Raw genomic sequence first — 21,425 nt, forward strand, 5'->3', positions numbered from 1 at the left:
CTTCCCATATTCTGAGTAAGGCTTTCTCCACTTTTCCCTTGGTTAGGCTATTATTGAATTTACAGTAGATAATACTTAAGAGCATTAATGCCTCTTTATAGTATCTCTCACCTTTCAAAGCATCAACTTTTCCAAATGGACAAACTGCTTAAGGGTAGTATATCATGTTCTGACAAAGGGCAGGTGTACACAAGAATGCTCCAGTTGGGAAAGAAAGGATTACATTACCAACATAACCACTCAGTCCCTAAACGAAGTGTTTGAGTTTTTTTTTTTTTTTTTTTTTTTGGGGAGGGAGGGAAAAGAGGCCCTTTATTTATATTTCAGTGTTCTCTGGTTCAACTGCTCCCTTCATGACAGCTCTACGACCTCCTCCTGAGTTCCTTCACAGATTACCTTCTGTAATAAGTGGTAGAGGCCAAAATAACCTTACATTTACAGGTGTGTAATCCACATTGTCTTCAGTAACATGGGAGCTCAACAGACAGCTGCTAACCCCCCCAGGAGAAACGGAATCCAGCTCCCTATTAGCTGCATACTGCTGCAGGGCCAGTAAAAACAGGTAATTAAGTAGGTGAGTGCACAAAACTGATGAACAAGGTGCCACTTGTGTAAATGGTAATGTTCAGAGCTAGCAAACAGTGCTTTTTAATGCAAGTGCCACCTTCCAGGTAGTGATGCATTTACAAGGTTACAACTCCACCTAGTGCATAAGAACAATCCACAAGCAGAAATGAGAAGCAACGGTGATAGAGAAGGTATTCTTTAAACAATTTTATTTTGTGTGGAACAACACTGCCAGAAAATACTTTCCCCCTCCCACTTAGCTGTCATGACAACACCTACAACCAATATCAGAGCAAACATGCTTGAAGAATTTCCCTTAGAGGTGGTATTCAACATTGTGTACAGTAATGTGGCCAGCACTGCATTTAGAAGCATTTAATACTGCGGATAACATTAGAGGACCTATGTAGGAGCCATCTTGGAAATCATATTGTAATTCTGATAATTTTAGTTCTCTTCCTGAATCTCAGACGTACACAAATATGTTACTAACTCCTCATGGCTGAAGTAAACTTAAGTTGTTGAGCACAGTGGATTTTAAGTAACTTAGAGAACCTGTTTATAAGTTACTTTATCCTGCTTTTAAAAATGGAGACTTTAGAATTGCAGCATTAGTCATTAAGAAGGGTAGCAGCAATCTTCCTTTTTGTGAAGATCAAAAGAAGGTATAAAGGCAACCAAGGAATCAGCTACTATCTCGGAGCTTCTAATCACACTCACAAGGGAATGTCAGCATTTACACATTAAAATTAAGTACTATAATATCCAAATGCTCTCAGAATGGTTTACATTTCAGTTTCTACTCTGACTAGCAAAAAACAAAACCAACTCCACTAGCAGATGTAAAATCCTGTAGATTTGTGCAGTATTTGCATATTGAATATTTATTCTCCCTGCAAAAGCCACTAACCTCACCTTAGATAAAATATCCATTAGTCAAGTATCTTTTCCAGTCACTCAAAGTGCTGTCCCTGACTCTGCACTGGTGCCCCTAATTAAACTGTCTTGCTGGAAAATAGAAAGTTGAACATATGAAAGCACCATATTTCCCACTTGAATTCCAAACACAAAGCTACTTTATTTTTTAATTCCTCCTGAGAAGTTGCAATAGTCAATTGCAGGAAGATAACTACTATTTTAAGGGGGAAATATTAGAAAAAAATTTCAAATTGATCTTGTAATGTTTTCCTCTCTGTTCCCCTTACTTTCCTGAGTCCTCTTGGCTCCTGTGAAAGAGGCCCTGCTAGTTCCCTGCAGTCAGCAGCAGGAGAGTCAGACTAGATTATATACTGATCATCACTGGCCCAATCAAGTGTTTTAAACTCATCTACACACTTCCAATGTAGTTCTAACATTTAATTTGCATATAATCACCTTTAGAGAAATAAACCAGGTTTCCCTAAATATAGATTTGTACAAAATTAGTGCAACCCCCCCCCCAAAATACATATAAATATACATGTCAGTTTCCTAAAATTACAATACATTCTGTGGTCTTGGTGGTTCAGTTAGGTTTCCAATACAAAGTAGGCCAAATAACCTAAGCCCCTCTCTTTGGGGTGGGATGCATACCAGCATTTGTAATTTTGCACTTTTGGCAGAGGGGGATGCTGGAGCCCTTACATAGAGAGGTACAAGTGGCTGTGTACTTCAGAAAGAAGGTAGTGTCTTTGGGGTAGCAGAGAAGCCTTAGATATGACATCTTACTATGTCAGATTATCTTTGTATGAACCGTAAAATCTATTTGAAAGTGAATTTCAAATTAGCACATTTGAGCCTCCTGTTAGCAACCACCACTTCTTGTGACCACAAAATGATCAGTCTTATGACTATTTTGATAAAAAACAACACATTTGCTGCTTGAACAGCTGATTAACATGCACAACATTAGTAGGAACAGTATGTTGGACAGAATGTGCAAACATGCCCCTAAATATTCTGTTTAAATACAGACCAGTATATATATATTTTTAAATTTAAATATTTTGGAATCAAGATCCATCCTCTAATTATCAGGTCAAGACAAAACAGATTTATAGTCTTTAGAATGTCCCGAGAACCTCCACTATGAAGTTCAAAGGTGTTTGTTTTACAAAAAAAAATTGTAGTTAATGTTTGAGTATTTTGCTGTGAGAACTTTCAAGCGTACTGTGCTGAGTGAAGTGGCTGCTATTCAGTTCTCATCTCACCACACGCCTCAAAAAAATAACCCCCAAATCTTTTAAATCTTTCCTCCCAACTGTTGATGTTACTCCACACAACCAAACTGGAGCCCAAGAGAGGACTGAACTGAGTAACAATGTACCACACACATGTTCAATTCCCAGTTCTTTTGTGGGATTTTTCTGTTTGAACTGGAGCATCACAGTTCATTAGCACTGCCAAGGACAGAAGGGAAAAGCGAAAGTGGTGTTTTAAGCAGAGCCACACATGCAGGTGAAAAATACCTTCTTCTTCTTTGTTTCAATCATCATTCATTTCATTACATTTTGCCTTCAAACAAAGCACTGAAGTAAACCTTTGTACATGCGTTTTTACCTCTTCTTGTAGTTGCCATGGTACATGTATTAAGGCTACTCTGACATGAAACTGAACAGTTCCTTGCACAGCAGCTCATGCCTGAAAGTGGGCGTGTTCTCCTAAAGGAAGGCTTGGACCAGCATTTTAAATTGACAGTTGAGAGAGAATGTGAACATAATAATGTACTTCCGCTCTCTGACCTTGTAAGAGCAGAAGGACAAGAGATTCTTCTCTAGAAACTCGCCTGAAGAGCTTCAGAGCCGAGACCTAAGCTACAAGATTTCATAGCTGGACCACGCCTTGACTGGTCATCACTGACCCACATGCGGAGTCCTACAATGGGCTTGTGGAATATTGCTGTATCAGCTGTTTGTGACATGTGTTGCAAACACGTTCTGGGTTAATGCTGGATGGAAGGGGCAGTTCATTAGCTGAACAGGCCTCACAGAAGATTCCGCCACAGTTCTTGCAAATGTTCTAAAAAAGGGAAAGAGGAATGAAAAGTGGAAACTACTGTTAATGAGATGAGAGAGATGGCGCCAGCCAATCACAAGGGGCCCAATAACACCACATGAAGTAACCAGGTTTTCTCGCTAACATTCAATTGACCAAAAGACTACTTTGTCCCTGCAAAGGGCACCTGAAGCTTCTATCCCTCACCCATCACTAGAGACTCCCTGTTGGCCCCTCCTCCAACCTTTGGGAAAGAACCTTTTGTCCCTCAAAGGATGAGAATGTTACTTCCGCAGAGTTCCTAAACCCAGAGAGTAAAAATCAAAACTCCAAGAACAGGCTGGAGCAAATTTTGCAAACTGTACCCAGATGTGACTTGGGAAGAGTCAGTTTAAGCAATCAATACTTAAAAATTCAAATGCTAGTTAATCAGAACACACAGCTACATATGAAACCCTACTAGAAAAAGTCTTATCCATCAGAACTACACATGTATTTTTAATTTCATGCACAGTAGGGCTGTCAATCATACAATTAACTCCATTTAAAAAATCCGTTTTAATCACACTGTTAAACAGCAGCATCCAATTTACATTTATTAGATTTTCAGATGTCTTCTACAGTTTCAAATTAGGGCTGCCAATTAATCACAGTTAACTCACGCGATTAACTGAAAAAATCACGATTAAAAACATTAATTGTGATTAATCGCATTGTTAAACAATACAATACCAATTGAAAATTGTAAAATATTTCTGGATGTTTTCTACATTTTTATATATATTGATTTCAATTACAACACAATACAAAGTGTACAGTGCTCACTTTATATTTTATTACAAATATTTGCACTGTAAAAAACTAAATAGTACTAGGTGAATTGAAAAATACAAGTACTGTAGTGCAATCTCTTTAGCATGAAAGTTGAACTTGCAAATGTAGAATTATGTACAAAAAAACTGCATTCAAAAATAAAACAATGTAAAACTTTAGATCTTACAAGTCCACTCAGTTCTACTTTAGCCAAATGCAGAAGTTAATGCTGCCCACTTCTTGTTTACCATGTCAGCTGAAAGCGAGAACAGGCATTCTCATGGCAGTATTGCAGCCAGTGCTATAAGATATTTATGTGCCAGATATGCTAAATATTCATATGCCCCTTCATTCTTTGGCCACCTTTCCAGAGGACGTGCTTCCATGCTGATGATACTCATTAAAAAAAATAATGTGTTAAATTTGTAACTGAACTCCTTTTACCGGCATTCTGCCATATATTTCATGTCATAGCAATCTCGGATGATGACCCAGCACATGTTTGTTTTAAGAACACTTTCACAGCAGATTTGACAAAACGCAAAGAAGGTACCAATGTGAGATTTCTAAAAACAGTTTTAGCACTCGACCCAAGGTTTAAGAATCTGAAGTGCCATCCAAAAATCTGAGAGGGATGAGGCGTGGAGCATGCTTTCAGAAAACTTAAAAGAGCAACGTTCGGATACAGAAACTACAGAACCTGAACCATGAAGAAAGAAAATCAACCTTCTGCTGAGAGGATGAAAATGGACATGTGTCAGTCCACTCTGCTTTGGATTGTTATTGAGCAGAACTCGTCATCAGCATGGATGCATGTATTCTGGAATGGTGGTTGAAGCATGAAGGGACATATGAAACTTTAGCGCATCTGGCACGTACCTTGCGACACTGAGAACAGGTGTTCGCGTGGCACTGTTGTAGCTACTTTCAGGTGACATTGTAAACGAAGCAAGCAGCAGTATCTCCCTCCAAATTGTTACTAAACTTGTTGCTCTGTGTGATTGGCTGAAGTAGAACTGAGTTGATGTGTAGGTTCTAAAGTTTTACTTTGTTTTATTTTTTAATACTTTTTTTGTACATAATTCTACATTTGTAAGTTCAACTTTCACAATAGAGACTGCACTACAGTACTTGTATTAAGTGAATTGAAATACTTTCTTTTGTTTTTTACCGTGCAAATATTTGTAATAAATAAATATAAAGTCAGCACTGTACACTTTGTATTCTGTGTTGTAACTGAAATCTATTTGAAAATGTAGAAAGCATCCAAAAATATTTAAATAAATGGTATTATTGATTAATCGTGCAATTAATCAGTTAACTTTTTAAATTGCTTTACAGCCCTATTTCAAATACATTGATTTCAATTACAACACAGAATACAAAGTGTACAGTGCTCACTTTATATTATTACAAATATCTGCACTGTAAAAAAATAGTATCTTTCAATTCATCTAATACAAGTACCATAGTGCAGTCTCTTTATTGTGAAAGTTGAACTTACAAATGTAGAACTATGTACAAAAAAATACATTAAAAATAAAAACGGAAAACTTTAGAACCTACACATCAACTCGGTTCTACTTCAGCCAATCACCTAGACCAACAAGTTTGGTTACAATATGCAGGAGATAACGTTGCCCGCTTCATTTACAATGTCACCTGAAAGTGAGAACAGGCATTTGCATGGCACTATTGTAGCCAGTGCTGCAAAGTATTTACATGCCATATAACATTCGTATACCCCTTCATGCTTCAACTTGTAGACTGCTCTTTTGTTTCATCTTTTTTATATTACATTATTTTTAATACAAATATTTGCAAAGGGAGCACTCTATAGTTTGTAGTCTGTGTTGTAATTGAAATCAGATTTGAAAATCTACAAAAACATCAAAAAATATTTATAATAAATGTAAATTGGTATTCTAGTATTAAGTGCCATTAAAACTGTGATTAATCTTTTTAATAGTTTGACAACCCTAATATATATGTGTATGGGGATGTATAGATGTATGTGCATAAGTTATACTGACATATCTACAACCACACACCACTCTCATATTTGGGGATTTATAAAAAGCTGGTATAAGACGTGCTGGAATTTGCAGTCCTTTTAACTGGTGTGCTTCCTAAAGGCAAGCTAAAAAGCTTCTAGAGAAATATTTGAAACTCCCCACTATTAGCAGCATGTACTCAAAAATAAGAAGGATATGGTTTACACCAAATGTTTTAAGTCGCTGCTTTACTCACCTGCCAACACAGGAGTTCAGGGATCTGTGTGTCTCTTGCCATAAGGGCTGGTGTCCTTGACACCCAGCACTGCCAAGAAAGCAGCTTCTTGCTCAATTCCTTGAGCCAGTGACACTCAAGAGTTGCATAGAAAACACAGAACCCCTCAGTTCAGGCCGTGGCAGATACACTAAAGCCTTTCAAGTTCTCCCTGAAAGTTTCCATAATGAAAATGTGACCCACGCTGCCTTCTAAGAGGGGTAATTTTTAGAGCCATAAGCTAGTGCTCTATATAACATAGGACAAATCTTCATGGAACACAAGCAAATCTCAGAAAAAACACCAATTAGGCAGGAGGGATTAGGTGGGTCTCCCAGCGATGTTACCTACTTGCCAGAGGAAGTAGGACAGCAGGGTCCTCTGTGGGTCCTGCTTTCCCTTCTCACCTCACAGACAGGGGTTTTCCTATCTAGCTCTCTCAGTGCAATTGGGAAGAGTTCAGTGGCTCCACATGACAGAGAGGACCTGGCAGCCCTAGCAGCAGGCATGTTGGGGGACTGAGAAAGGAAAGTTAATTTAATTAGGGTTTCATTTTCTCTAAGTGAGATGGGACCCATTGTATCGCACCATTTCTGTGATTCAGGAAAGGCGAAAGGGCCAGGGAAGAAGAGTGACCTATTGAAAAAGAGAGGAGAGAAAAACATGAAGATAAAGGAGAATCAAGAGGGAGGTGGCAGGAAAGAAAGTGGAAAAATGAAATGAAAGCCACATGTTCACATGGTCACTACTGACTTTCTCTGGCAGAAACGGGGAGAGGGCTGATTGTGTCCCAGGTGTGGATGGGGGTGTGTGTGTGTGAATTAAGGCAGTTCTTGGGGGAGGGAAGCATACCAGCATTTATCATCTTCCAGTGTCAACAGCGGGTGGCATGAAGGACCCTGAATCCCTCTCTGATTAACAGCTTTGGCCTAATGGGAAGGTGGACAAACATGTATTTCTTGGTACTCAGGTAATTAAAGGGAAATCTACTTGTATTTATCAGCTTTTAGAAAATAAACTTAGAGGGCACACATGTGCTACCAGGCTGGCCAAGACACACAAGCCTCCCCTTAACTGAAGTTACCTTTGTTTTGGTGAGACTGCCTTCCTCTTGGCACAGCTGGCATATCTGTGCTTTTCCAGGTCCAGATGGCAGTTCCTAAATCATTGAGAAAACAATTGCTCAGCATTACTTCTCCCGCAACCTACATTTCAATATTATTGCTAGTGTCTGTTCCCCTCCGCCCTCACAATGCAGCTTTCCCTTTTCCTAGTCAATGTGACACACAGTCAGATTGCTCAGGAAGCGGGCAACCTGCAGGAAGCATTTATTTGTGCACATACTGAGAACAGGTGTTACATACACATACACAAACAGGACCTCAAACCATTCAGAAAACCGCAAGACAAAGTGCTCTTCTGGGAAGTAGTATTTAACTCTGGCCAATCAACATCCAGAATCCACTTCACAGAGTGTAACTGACTCCCTGAACAGTGGCTTCATACTCTGGGCACCAAGTGCTGGAGGGACTAAATGCAGTAAACCAACAAGGCTGCTAGGGAAGATTGATCCTGTCCTCCTAAGCTGGAGGGCACCTGTGCAGATGGGTCAGGGACACACACACTCAGTCAGCACCACATTCATTGCAAAGATGTCTGAACGCCTTACACAAACTCATGCAAAGTGTAAAGCAGCCATTCTTCTGTCTAGTCTAGTTTGCTAGTGCTCAAGCTGCAGCTTCCCTGCCCAACCTTTGCGCTGACTGTTTCTATGTACTCTGAGAATGCCAGGGCTGTGGGGTCTGGGAGGATCTGGCTCAACACTGAAATCCTTACCAGCTCCATTCTGTCAACAGTTACACATCCTAGTAGTATTTGTTTTGCTTCACTTTCTCTTGCTTTCCACTTATCCATATGCATATGACAAACACACTTGTACTACGTCTCTATAACTGATGCTTATCCTACAACCCAGCTACACTGTGGCATTTATTTCACATTTTTAATTAACTTCTTTCCTGTCAATTCAAACGTTTTTAGAAATCCCTCATTCCTAACATGTAAGGCAGGGGTCAGCAACCTTTCAGAAGTGGTGTGCCGAGTCTTCATTTAGACACTTTAATTTAAGGTTTCGTGTGCCAGTAATAAATTTTAACGTTTTTAGAAGGTCTCTTTCTATAAATCTATAATATAGAACTAAACTATAAAGTAAAGTAAAGTAAATAAGGTTTTAAAAATGTTTAAGAAGCTTCACTTAAAATTAAATTAAAATGCAGAGCCCCCTGGACAGGTGGCCAGGACCCAGACAGTGTGAGTGCCACTGAAAATCAGCTCATGTGCCACCTTCAGCATGCGTGCCATAGGTTCCCTACCCCGGATCTAACGCTACCATTACAGGGCTGAAGTTATTTGCAGTGACAGTCTACTGTTCTGTTAGCTTTAAGGCATGTTTATGATCAGAAAAGTGACTATAAAATGGCACCATCTTATTCAATATTTCTGCTCCCAGTGTGTTAACAAATCATATTTTACTTTCCCAGCAGAAAATACTTTTACAGACATTATCCCTGCAGAGTGAAAACTGCATGGACGAGTGAGCTAGCCCCAGACATCAATGTACAAACACCACTGCCAGCTGAGTTCCAACTGCAGAATCTTTAGCACTGGCAATGATGCATGAGCCAGAAAGAACACAGCTTGGTATTCAGAGCCCAGAACACGTCTGCAAGCCTGGGAGTTTGGGTGTGCGCGCGGGTGTGTTTCAAACCAAACCATCTTTCTCATTGTAAACAGGACCTGACTGACCCTGAAGTCACTGATGCAGACAGAACAGGAGACTAATAATGTCATTTTCATAATCAATTCTCTGATCCTAACTGTGCTTTACCAGGCACATTATTTACATGAAGGTAGAAAAAAAGACTCAACTTTGATACTCAATATCTTGACAAAGCCCTGGCTGGGGTAATTTAGTTGGGGATTGGTCCTGCTTTGAGCAGGAGGTTGGACTAGATACCTCCTGAGGTCTCTTCCAACCCTAATCTTCTATGATTCTATGATCTTAAGGGTGCATGGATTGAAGAAGAAATTGTGACTCCATAAGACTTTTCATCACATTCGTACTTTACTGTTTCAATGTAAGCAGAAGAAATACTAACCTGCTCTTCTTGTATGACAGACTGTATCCTACAATAAAAAAAGAAAATGGTAAGTTAGTAGTATCATTTTATCCACATCTCCCAGAAGAAAACCACTTGAGTCTCAGATCCAGTCTCACTGAAGTCATTTCTTGTTTGTTTTTTTTAAACACACACTACCACACTATTTTTGTTGTTTTTTCTTGAAGTTTATAAAAAGCACCTATTTTGAACTCCAAATGCTTGCAAAATGTAAAACCATTCATAAACACATACGTATTCGGGAATACATGATTACGTACTGTGGTGTCAAAACCTACCAGCATGAATGTGGGATGGTCCCCTTACATATTAGTGGCAAAGTCATCAATTAATTACACTTTGCAACCTGAGTATCAGGTGCTCATCCCAAACTCATGCTAATATAACCTTTAACCATACGAGCATGCATTTAATATATATTAATGATGATCTGCATAAGAAAAATACACAATTTGGGTCATGCCGTTTCCCTCCTTTATGACATATGAAGACCGAAAAGGTTTTCCCCTCTCCCTCAAAACGTTTTCTTCGGCATTATTTTTACGTTAGAAATGTAGATCATGTCTGTCTGGGAAGACTATGATCACAACTAGTGAAATAGCATCACAAGAGCCTAGAGCAAAAACAAAGAAATGAGAGGAAAAGGGATTTTTAGTCAGACTGTGTAAAATGGCTTTTGGTAATATCTTTCGCTTCAAGAACTAGTTAACATTTTGGAGAAAAGAAGCCTTAGTCAAAGGTTCAACATCCCCACAACTTCAACTAACGTGAAAGCTTACAATATTCTTCCTCTTAGATTCTTCTTGCAAAACCAGGGAAGACAGGAGTTCATAAGTGTCTGTTACTACGCTTTGAACAAAATCCTGATTATAGACCTGGTTCCCGACTACAGAAATACAAATTTAAAAGTCTACCCGTTTGAACACAAGTCTTTACCTCATCTCCTGTTTTGTTTTGTTTTTTAAATAAATCTTCCAGATAAACAAAAACCCAGCCAAAACAACATAGGCTTATTTTCTGCTGTGATGTTCAATTCACTTTAGTACATATAAAAAACTAAACTCTTACCTGAATGGGATTTCTACATTAGTATTTTTGTAAGTATTTTATTTTATTATAGAAGCCATTTCTCTCTAGAAACCGCCCCCTCCCCCCAAAAAACACAAAAAAACAAACAACCCCCCCCCTCCATCTTTAGGCTCCAGTACACCTTGTTCTGGGTCCTCAACGTTATACTATACCAAAATCGAATACAAGAACAGGGCTTTTTCCTGAAGCACTAATACCAAAGGGGCGTGTCCTTGCAATTTCAGATTTGTAAATGCAGAGCTCCTACCCTGCCAATGCCTAAAAGTCAGCCTAAGTGATTACATTCTCCAAACCAAGAAAAAAGAATTACAGCTATATATCAGGTGGCTCAGAGGTAGCTGGGAGAGGAACAGGAATCTCTTCATCACCTCCCACATTCCAGAGCAAAACACCTGATGCCTGGCAACAGAATCTGTTTCCTGATTGAGTGCTGTGAAATAGGATCAGTGGAGAACCTCAAACAATGGGCACAAAGGCCGTTGCAAACCTTTGACAGGAGAACTACAGTACTCGACAAGTCCCTGAGGGTACGTCTACACTACGGGATTATTCCGATTTTACACAAACCGGTTTTGTAAAACAGATTGTATAAAGTCGAGTGCACGCGGCCACACTAAGCACATTAATTTGGTGGTGTGTGTCCATGGTCCGAGGCTAGCGTCGATTTCTGGAGCGTTGCATTGTGGGTAGCTATCCCATAGTTCCTGCAGTCTCCCCCGCCCCTTGGAATTCTGGGTTGAGATCCCAGTGCCTGATGGGGCAAAAATCATTGTCGCGGGTGGTTCTGGATAAATGTCGTCAGTCATTCCTTCCTCCAGGAAAACAACGGCAGACAATCATTTCACGCCCTTTTTCCCTGGATTGCCCTGGCAGATGCCATAGCACGGCAACCATGGAGCCCGTTCAGCTTTTTTTTTTTTTTTTTTTTTTTTTTTTTTTTTTTTTAAAACTGTCACCGTATGTGTACTGGATGCCGCTGATAGAGGTGATACTCCAGCGCTACAACAGCAGCAACGGTTATCAGTCGTTCTGTACTGTCTGCTGTGCCATTGTAATTTGGCAATGAGATGACAGTTATCTGTCATTCTGTACCGTCTGCTGCTGTCATGGGTGCCCCTGGCTGAGGTCGGCTGGGGGCGCAAAAACAAAAATGGGAATGACCCCCCTGGGTCATTCCCTCCTTTATGGTATCTAAAAATAGAGAGTTAGTCCTGCCTAGAATATGGGGCAAGTGTACTAGAGAACCAGTGTATCAGAGAACCAGAGAGCACAGCCGCTCCGTGTCAGATCCCGCAGAAATGACGAGCTGCATGGCATTCTAGGAGGTGTCCCTGCAGCAACCCCCCTCGTTGCTTCCCTCCTCCCCAAACCTTCCTGGGCTACCGTAGCAGTGTCCCCCCCATTTGTGTGATGAAGTAACAAAGAATGCAGGAATAAGAAACACTGACTTGTTACTGAGATAAAATGGGGGAGGGGGAGACAGCCTCCAGCTGCTATGATAGTCCAGGCAGGACATTAAGCGGTGCGGGGGAGAGAAGCCCAGCATCCCGCTGCTATGATAGTCCAGGCAGTACAGAATCTTTTCTTAACACATGAAAGGGGGGGGCTGATGGAGCTCAGTCCCCAGTTGCTATGATGAGGACAGTTACCAGCCATTCTGTCCCATCTACTGGGAATGACCAGGAATTATTCCTATTTTCACCCAGGCGCCCCCGGCCAGCCTCACCTGAGGCCAGCCAAGAGCACTCACAGGCTGATTATGACGACGGACAGCAGTCATATTGTACCGTCTGCCACCGAGGAGGGGAGGGGAGCGGATACTGCTCTTCACTGCCGCAGCATCATGTCTACCAGCAGCATTCAGTACACATGGGGTGACATATAAAAAAGTCAAGAAATGATTTTTTTCTCCTTTTCTTTCAGGGGGAGGGGGGGTAAATTGACGAGATATACCCTGAACCACCCCAGACAACGTGTTTGACCCTACAGGCATTGGGAGCTCAGCCAAGAATGCAAATACTTTTCGGAGACTGCTGGGGACTGTGGGATAGCTGGAGTCCTCAGTCCCCCCTCCCTCCCTCCATGAGCATCCATTTGATTCTTTGGCTTTCCGTTACGCTTGTCACGCAGCACTGTGCTGTGGACTTCATGGCCTGGAGATTTTTTTCAAATGCTTGGCATTTCGTCTTCTGTAACGGAGCTATGATAGAACAGATTTGTCTTCCCATACAGCGATCAGATCCAGTATCTCCCGTACAGTCCACGCTGGAGCTCTTTTTGGATTTGGGACTGCATGGCCACCCGTGCTGATCAGAGCTCCACGCTGGGCAAACAGGAAATGCAATTCAAAAGTTCGCGGGGCTTCTCCTGTTTACCTGGCCAGTGTATACAAGTTCGGATTGCTGTCCAGAGTGGTCACAATGGTGCACTGTGGGATACCACCCGGAGGCCAATGCCGTCGATTTGCGGCCACACTAACCCTAATCCTATATGGTAATACCGATTTTAGCGCTACTCCTCTCGTTGGGGAGGAGTACAGAAACCGATTTAAAGAGCCATTTCTATCGATATAAAGGGCCTCGTGTGGAGGGGTACAGCATTAAATCGGTTTAACGCTGCTAAAATCGGTTTAAACGCGTAGTGCAGACCAGGCCTGAGTGTGTTACACACCCTTACAATCCCTGCCCCACCCCCCTCAAAAAAGCACAGTGGGAAGGACAGTGCTAGAGAGTCTTTTCCAACAGTTTGAGAAATAAACCATATTGTGACCCCCTTATATGAGGCAGACTGCAACTGAAGAAACACAAAACAACCTCTAAAACAGGAAACTTCCAGTCCCTCCTGTTTGGACCAAATACCAACTTCCCACACTTAAAAGTGAACCCTGTTTCTCTCCCAGGTTACTGTGTAATTGAGAAGAGCAGATCTTACCACCCTGGAACTTTAAAATCTCAAATTACAAGTGTCTTCACTTCTTCAAACAGAAAAGTTTAAATTTCACTTAGAAGATTTTAACATATTTTATTTAGGGTTGTTTTTTTGTTCTGCCTTTTAAGTGAAAGAAAGGGTAAGCCCACAACAAAACTATGTTCTCACCAACACAGTAATTGATACCTTTAGCTGAGAGCATAACAGACCTGCTTTTCACACTGCAGCGAACAGAGACAGGAGGAGGAACAGTGAAAGTGAGAAAAAAGGGAAAGGGGGTTTCTGTCAGTCCATACTTGTTTGGAAGAACAGCATTTTCCCCTCTTCCAGGTTCTCTCAGTCTGGCATTTTCTTCCTGGATTTTCTGCTTTCCATCCTGTCAAAAGAAAAAAACAAACATACTTACTAGACTTTGAGTATTTCACTGGCTGCACTCTGCACATTTAGACCAGGATTTCCGAGGCCACTTAAATGACTTAGTGAATACAAGTCCCACTGACTTTCAATGGGATCTGTATCTAAACCACATGGGTGCTTTTGAAAATCTACCCTTTGACTCTCAGACCAGTGTGGTACATGAGCACCAATCTAAGCACACTACCTGTTTGCCTTCCTCTTGATGGGCAGAAAAAAACTGAAATGTCCAAGCTGGTTTAAGATTTTCGGAGAGGTAATCTAACAAATTTTTTTTTTAAACTGGGAAGGAGGAAGCATAACCCAGCCACCTCAACTGGTATACCAGAAGCAGGGAGGGTAAATATTACTTTATAGATTTACTCTACAAATATCAGTGAGACAAAGGCAAATCCCCAACCAAATGCAGCATTACTTTTCAACACGACTAAGAAAATAAATTGCTATCTGTATTAGTGATGGTGGGAATGTGTTAGAACTTTATCAGCACGATCCATGCCTATGAGAGTTGCTAGAAATTTGAACTACAGCCAGGACAGGGCATTAAACTGCTGTTAAAATGATATACCCCTATAAAAAAAAACCATCCATAGACCACGAGACACAATAAAAGAAGCAGATGTTACATAAATAGATACTTCTGTAAATTAAACCCATTTGTTCCCAAGACAAGGACTTGCATGTCCCATTCTAGTGAGTGTTCCACAATGACACACAAATGGAGGAGGGTAATCCCATGAAGAAAAGGGCGCATCAGAAAATCATTGATTCAGGGTTTGATTTTGTAACATGTACAATGAGAGAAAAGAATTATTTTGCCTTGCAGCTGAATAGCTTGCTTTGGTCTAGAAAGATCAAACAGCAGCTGGTTTTAAGAGCGAGCTGCAATAAATTTTTCATTCTGACACCTTTTGTTATTGTAGTGTAACAGCTGTTCATAGAGACAATGCTTTTGACAATTAAGTTATTAAGAGGCATTGCTAACCTTTTTGTTTGTTTATTTTTTAAGTTATCAGTGCTACTGGTTAAAAAAAATTACTGAAGAACTAAAGAAGCCCTCAAGGGAGACAGCAGTACTACTAAAGTCTCCTGGGGAAACCCAGCGAAGATTAGCCACCTGAAAGAACAAGTGCTGCAGTGTACATGCAGAGTACAGAAATACCCTGTACTATTTCACTGTCTTCATATCTGAGAGTTATGCTAGTGTCTCCGGAAGAGCTGCCCTTTTACTGACACTTCTCAGGAGACAGCCAAGTCTGATGATGTACAACAAGGCAGGGAGAGATCAGATTTTCAAAGTTGTTTTAAGACAAGTTTAGTTAACATGAAAACCAATTTTTTCTTCAAGAATAGAACTTACAACTTTGAAATGCTGCACTCTTATGCATTAAAAAGCCAGCTTCATTTCTTGAGTTTTACTCTCTCTCAGACTGTCAGCATGGTAACTTCCTACTTACGATGATGTGAAATTATTTTAAAGGTGATTTACTCTTAATGAGATGTATTGATTAGAGTATCTTTTATATTGCATTTTTCTTTAGTAAATAGTGCTGATGAGCACAATCAATTTCAAGATTCTGTCAAACAGCTGGGAGAGAGGGATACACTCTTATATTACAACTAAAACTTGTTGCTTTTAAAAAGACCTCTCAGGCTGAAAAAGGAGAACCATTTCAATTTCATGGTGTGAGAATTAATTAAAAATTGACATGAATTTTTCCTATCCTGACTGCTACCCTCATACCTTTACTACTGCAGCATAGCAGCAACGCATATGTGCAGTAATAAGCAGCTCAAGGTAAGACAGTAGCTAAAATTAAACCATATTTAAATGTGACAGTGACACTACCATTTTTAATTGCATCTTCTGGCAGCCCTTGCCTTGGGCTACTGTGATTTTGTTTTCTCGGATACCCCGGTGGATTGGTGACAATCTGTCTCTTTCCCGTTTCAATTCTTGTTCAAGCTGATCCCTACAGTATAACAAAAGGAAATTGTGGATAAGTGATCTGATTCTACAGCACTCAATATGCACAGCTATTAAAAAGGTGATTCATGTTTTTAGCATAAAAGGGCACAAAAGAAATCTCCATTACCAGAATTTTCAAAACTGTAACCTCTGAATGAATTATCCCAACGTATGTTTAACAAGCCCACAATGCATAAAGTCTGAATATAAATTCCGGATCTAATCCAGTCAAGCTTAATTTTGTTTAGAGGTATGAAATGTGCACCTGTTCACTAAGTCTGCAGGTCCTTAATTAAAATATACAGTCATATTTTTAACATGATACTGCCAACAACAGTACACAAACTGCCAGAGTCAAAATAGCATGAAATCAGAAGCAACAGCTTCAATTTCCAGGGACATCCTTAAAGACGCTTCCCTTCCTGCCTCTCACACAAAACCTTTGTCACTAGGGTGCTTTGCACCGTGGCTGAAGATTAAAATTAGGCTGTGTTGGAGCAACTGAGTTCTCAAGCAGAGGGTTCTCCACTGAGAGTACCCTACCAGCATGTCCCAAGTGTTTGAGTCTAGGGACTGTTAAGCAAGAGCACATCAGCTCAAAAATGGGCAACAAAAATGATTGGAGGGCTGGAGCACATGACTTATGAGGAGAGGCTGAGGGAACTGGGATTGTTTAGTCTTCAGAAGAGAAGAGTGAGAGGGGATTTGATAGCTGCTTTCAACCACCTGAAAGGGGGTTCCAAAGAAGTTGGATCTAGACTGTTCTTAGTGGTACTAGATGACAGAACAAGGAGTAATGGTCTCAAGTTGCAGTGGAGGAGGTTTAGGTTGGATATTAGGAAAAACTTTTTCATTCAGAGACTGGTGAAGCACTGGAATGGGTTATCTAGGGAGGTGGTGGAATTTCCTTCTTTAGAGGTTTTTAAGGTCAGGCTTGACAAAGCCCTGGCTGGGATGATTTAGTTGGGGATTGGTCCTGCTTTGAGCAGGGGGTTGGACTAGATACCTCCTGAGGTCCCTTCCAACCCTGATATTCTATGATTCTATGAATAACTGCAAGGGAGCCCTCAGTGCAGATAGGTAATAATTCCATTAATGTAACTCCATGAAAGTAACAGCCCAAAGTTTCCAGAGCACCCCCAGGACCTCGGGGAACAGAACTGGGTGAAAATCACTTGACATGCATGGATCGGTGCCCACTGATGCACTCAATATCATACAAGTCAGAGCGGTCTTACCTGTAAGATTGTATGAAAACTCATCAGAGCAAAACACAGTTTCTTAATATGGCAATTCAGTTCAAGGAAGCAGTTTACCACCAATATAGCTACCTCAAGGGCCTTGTCTACCAACAGAATTTGAACTTAATTAACTAAATTGACTTAGAAATCAGTATAAATACAGTGATAAAAGAGTGTCCACACAAGGTGCTTGCACTGATCTAGCTGAATTAATTTCTAAACCAATTTAGTTAAATCAGTGGAACATGTGTGTGTAGACAAGACCTAAAGCCCCTTTTGCATCTGATAATATTGCTAGCAGCAAAGATACAAGGACTAGCATTTTCATCCTGTTGGATGCAGTCTAATTATACTATTGGCAAAATTTTCAAATGCAGGCACATAAAATGATGCGTTTGTGGGAACAGTTGTGTCCTTTGTGCGCACAAATGGGAGCTTACATATATTTGTTAATAAAAGCCCCTCAGCCATCACACTCTCCTCCCCACTGTAAACATTTTGTTTTGTATCACTTCACTTTAGCAGATACTTTAAGGCAAAAAGAAGTGTGAGGGTCCTCAGTAAAGGGAAAGAGGTCAAAGAAGGCAGTATGAGACAATATATTTTATTCAATGATGATTCAGAGTGACCTTGTCATGGGACAGAGAATGTATCGTGTATGCAAAATGAGAGGCCATCTTCTATTTCATGGTAAAAGGGTCTGTATTTTCCTACTGTTAGTAAACTGACAACTCTGGAAGAGGAGTATGACAGTTTTTCACGCTGAGTTTTCTGTCCTGGACTTTCAGGTCTTTTTTTGGTTCTCACCAAAACTAAGGCTGTTTGTGGATTTCAAAAAAACACAGGTTTATCTATTAGGTTGGTGCCCAAAGATATTTATTGTCTCAGTCTCCTAAAATAGTAGATTTACTTACTGGTGAAAAAGAGGAAACTGTAGATAATAGCGCTAGCATTCCTGATTATGAGTAATCACATTGTTTGCTGTCTAGTCTCTCTCTAATGTTTATATTCTATAATACAAATGACATTATAAGAGCAGAACTGCAGACTGACAGCCTCTCTTTATGAATTTTTAACTGCCTGAAGAACATTTTTATATTTAATTCCCAACCATGGTGTTCCACAGATTATTTTTCTAACAAGATTTTTCTTCTTTTAGTATTCGGTGGTGCACTGGACTTGTACTATTCTTGTCATTTTTCCTGATTATGTATTTTGTAATTTTCTTTAAAAGTGTTAAATTTTTTTTTAAAAATGCAGTTGCAACTCAGATGCCCACATTTGAAAATTTGGTCCACAACATATCGAAGCACTTCTCTATTCTAAGGTTACTCTGCTTGTGTTTAGGATAAACACACTCCCCCATTTACTATGGGTTTTCCCCAGACATTTCTGACCTGGCAGAGAAAGCACACCCAATAAATACATTAGAAAAAACTGTCTTCACCGCTGCTTGGTGAGCTGTTCCACTTCTATCTGAAGACTGTTGATCTTGTCACCAAATTCCTGCTTGAAGAGCCGGTTGTCCCCCTCGGCAGACTGACGTTCTCTCTCTGCCTGTCGCAATCTGGATTTGAGCCACATGAACTTGTGATAAAAAACAAAAGCCATGGTGGGGAGGAAGACTGAATTTAAACAAAACAAAAATAAACCCAAAAAAGGAAAACAAGTTGTATGGTAAAACAATGGGAAGGATGAAAATATTCTAAAGAAAGACAAATGTAGGTGAACCAGGCAGAAGAAACTCTGATTTTCAATGGTTTTTTATTCTATTACCACAGTTTACAGCTATTAGATGATAAACAAAACATTTTATCCATATTCAAAGCAAACCTCAAGTACACAGAATTTTAAGTCAAATTTTATTTTAATGTACGTTACATTTCAGCTTTACACATGTAACTGGAACTTGCAACATAGGTTATCTACTATATTTAAAATTAGTGCATTTTCCTGGTCTCTTCCACAACTATCACATCAGATTAAGCACACGGGCATTTACACCACAGCAACCTATACTCTGGATCAAATTTTCGACATGTTGCCAGATATTTAAGTCTTCAATCCTACTATAGCATTGCTGTGATAGGAGAAAGTTTATTGTCCACAAGAAGAATTTGGCAGGGGGTTGTAACAATCCTAACTAGCCATTTGGATATCCTGATGAAAGCTTTTATTCTGCAGACAATTCAAATGAATTTAGAATAAAACGTCACAAGGTTAATGTTGTGTTTTCAAACATGTGACTCAATAGCCAGCCTCCAATACTTAGTAGTTTTCCAGGGAGTCTTATAAAGTCTGCCATTGTGCAGCCATCAATTTTACAAGCTAAGGGGTGATACCCACTTGTGTACTGGAGGGCAAGATTGCGCCTCACAGATTTTTAAGTATGTCCAGTGCGAATTAATAGTTTTTCCAGATGCATGACAGTCATATAAGTCTCCTACTACGTGTCAAGGAGTCCTATTCTACATGACAGAGTGGGAAATTTACATGAGACAGCATTTTTGCAAGCAATTCACAAGGACAAAAAACTATTAAACACAGGGGAAAAAAAACTGTGATTTCTTGAAGCAAAGTATTTATAGAATTATTTACACCCTAAAGCCTCTATGGGACCAGCATGGTGACCTCTTGCGACCATAGGGAAGAGGACACTAACTTACAATATTTTAATCTACAATTTTAAAAAATTTGAAGTGAGATGTTAAGCTTATGATTATTTTTCCTATTCAGAACCATTTCTAAGCTTTAGTTGGTCTTTCATTATTTTGCCAGAATTCTCAGCAAATTCCCTATTTGTATCAAGCAACAGAAACTTAGAAGCAAATGCAACAAGTGTAACAATGAAAGGCAGCTATTTTGTTTTATTTGCTATAGGCTAGCTACTCTGAGACAAGGACTGGCCAGCAAAAAACCTACTACTTGATCCGCTCCTTCCTCTCTCTCTCATTTTTTTTTTAACTCCACAAGTATAAAGAGCAGAATATTTTTATAAAATGTGTAACTATTCCTTTTCTAGGAAGAGGAGAGACCAACAAAACAACTGTCTCTCCTCAGCTTCCTTCAGTTAGGAAGAACTGCAGTACATTTCTAGAGGGAATTATGGCAGAGGTAGAAGGCAATGAAAAGATAAGGAGGTTCTACTGTAACGTTACTCTAAGACATCTAGTTACTAATTTTGTCTTCATGAAGTTTAAAGGAATCTATGGTTGATTTACCTCCCCACTGCAAGTTACTAAGGCAAAATTGTTGCAAGTAGTCTTGGTTAATGAGGACTGGATCTTCATGGTGACAAGATATTAAGATGTAACGCCCATTTGTCCTTGTTATGGGGTTAAACCCAAAGAATAAAAGCAAAAGGGTAATGGTTGGGAATACACACAACTACTTTCAGCTACTTCCAGGGACACATTTTCTTTGTCTACTTCATAACTGGGTAACAGAGAAAACTAATTTGGCTTCCCCAGAACTGGCCAATCGGATATTGGCATAGAACCACACATCTAATACCCATTCACGTTGAAGACTTGTGCTGTATACAGTACGTATCAAAGGTATGTACAGAGTCATAAATCTCTCATTCCTCAAGCTTTCCTTGTATATTTATTGACCAACTCCTCTGTAGTTTAACAAAGTTTATATGGCAAATTAGGGAGCTTCTACCAAATTTTCTCTCTCTGAAAAGAAAGCCCAAAGGTTTTAAAAAAATCAGCAAATTCCAAATCAACTTTAAATGACAATTAACATTTTAATAGTTGCTTTTAACTATTCTTAAGGTTTTCTCCCTTATAACTAAGTTTCAATGTCAGAGTTGTGAGGTGACCAGTTGCAAAAATGCCTAATGGTGCTTATGGATCAGTTTGTTTGCTGCACTATTTAAGGCTTTTGCCTGTTTCACCAAATCTTTTTCACTATATGAAAAATGTCAGAATGATGATGTGGGGGCAAATGGAAAAAAAAATAAAATCAGTAAGAGAAAAG

General features: G+C 39.8%; 1 protein-coding gene across 7 annotated transcripts in view; it reads right to left on the reverse strand.

Annotated features, from left to right (window-relative positions):
• Positions 1–759: 759 nt before the first annotated feature.
• RUFY3 (RUN and FYVE domain containing 3) overlaps positions 760–21,425 on the reverse strand; it is a 77,923-nt gene continuing 57,257 nt past the window's right edge. For 4 of the 7 annotated variants that reach the window (XM_050945001.1, XM_050945000.1, XM_050945002.1 and 1 more), the window contains 6 exons: positions 18,889–19,008; positions 16,081–16,204; positions 14,114–14,193; positions 9,780–9,807; positions 7,706–7,780; positions 760–3,564 (listed from right to left, as the gene is read on the reverse strand). In XM_050945001.1, coding sequence (XP_050800958.1) covers positions 3,421–3,564; positions 7,706–7,780; positions 9,780–9,807; positions 14,114–14,193; positions 16,081–16,204; positions 18,889–19,008 — 571 coding nt within the window. In that variant the 3' untranslated portion in view covers positions 760–3,420. Of the gene's footprint in view, positions 3,565–7,705; positions 7,781–9,779; positions 9,808–14,113; positions 14,194–16,080; positions 16,205–18,888; positions 19,009–19,188; positions 21,356–21,425 lie in introns of those variants that run through there. The other 3 variants (XM_050945004.1, XM_050945005.1, XM_050945006.1) reach the window with 1 other exon arrangement.

The sequence above is a fragment of the Gopherus flavomarginatus genome, chromosome 3 (genome assembly GCF_025201925.1).
Source record: "Gopherus flavomarginatus isolate rGopFla2 chromosome 3, rGopFla2.mat.asm, whole genome shotgun sequence".
Classification (NCBI taxonomy): domain Eukaryota; kingdom Metazoa; phylum Chordata; order Testudines; family Testudinidae; genus Gopherus; species Gopherus flavomarginatus.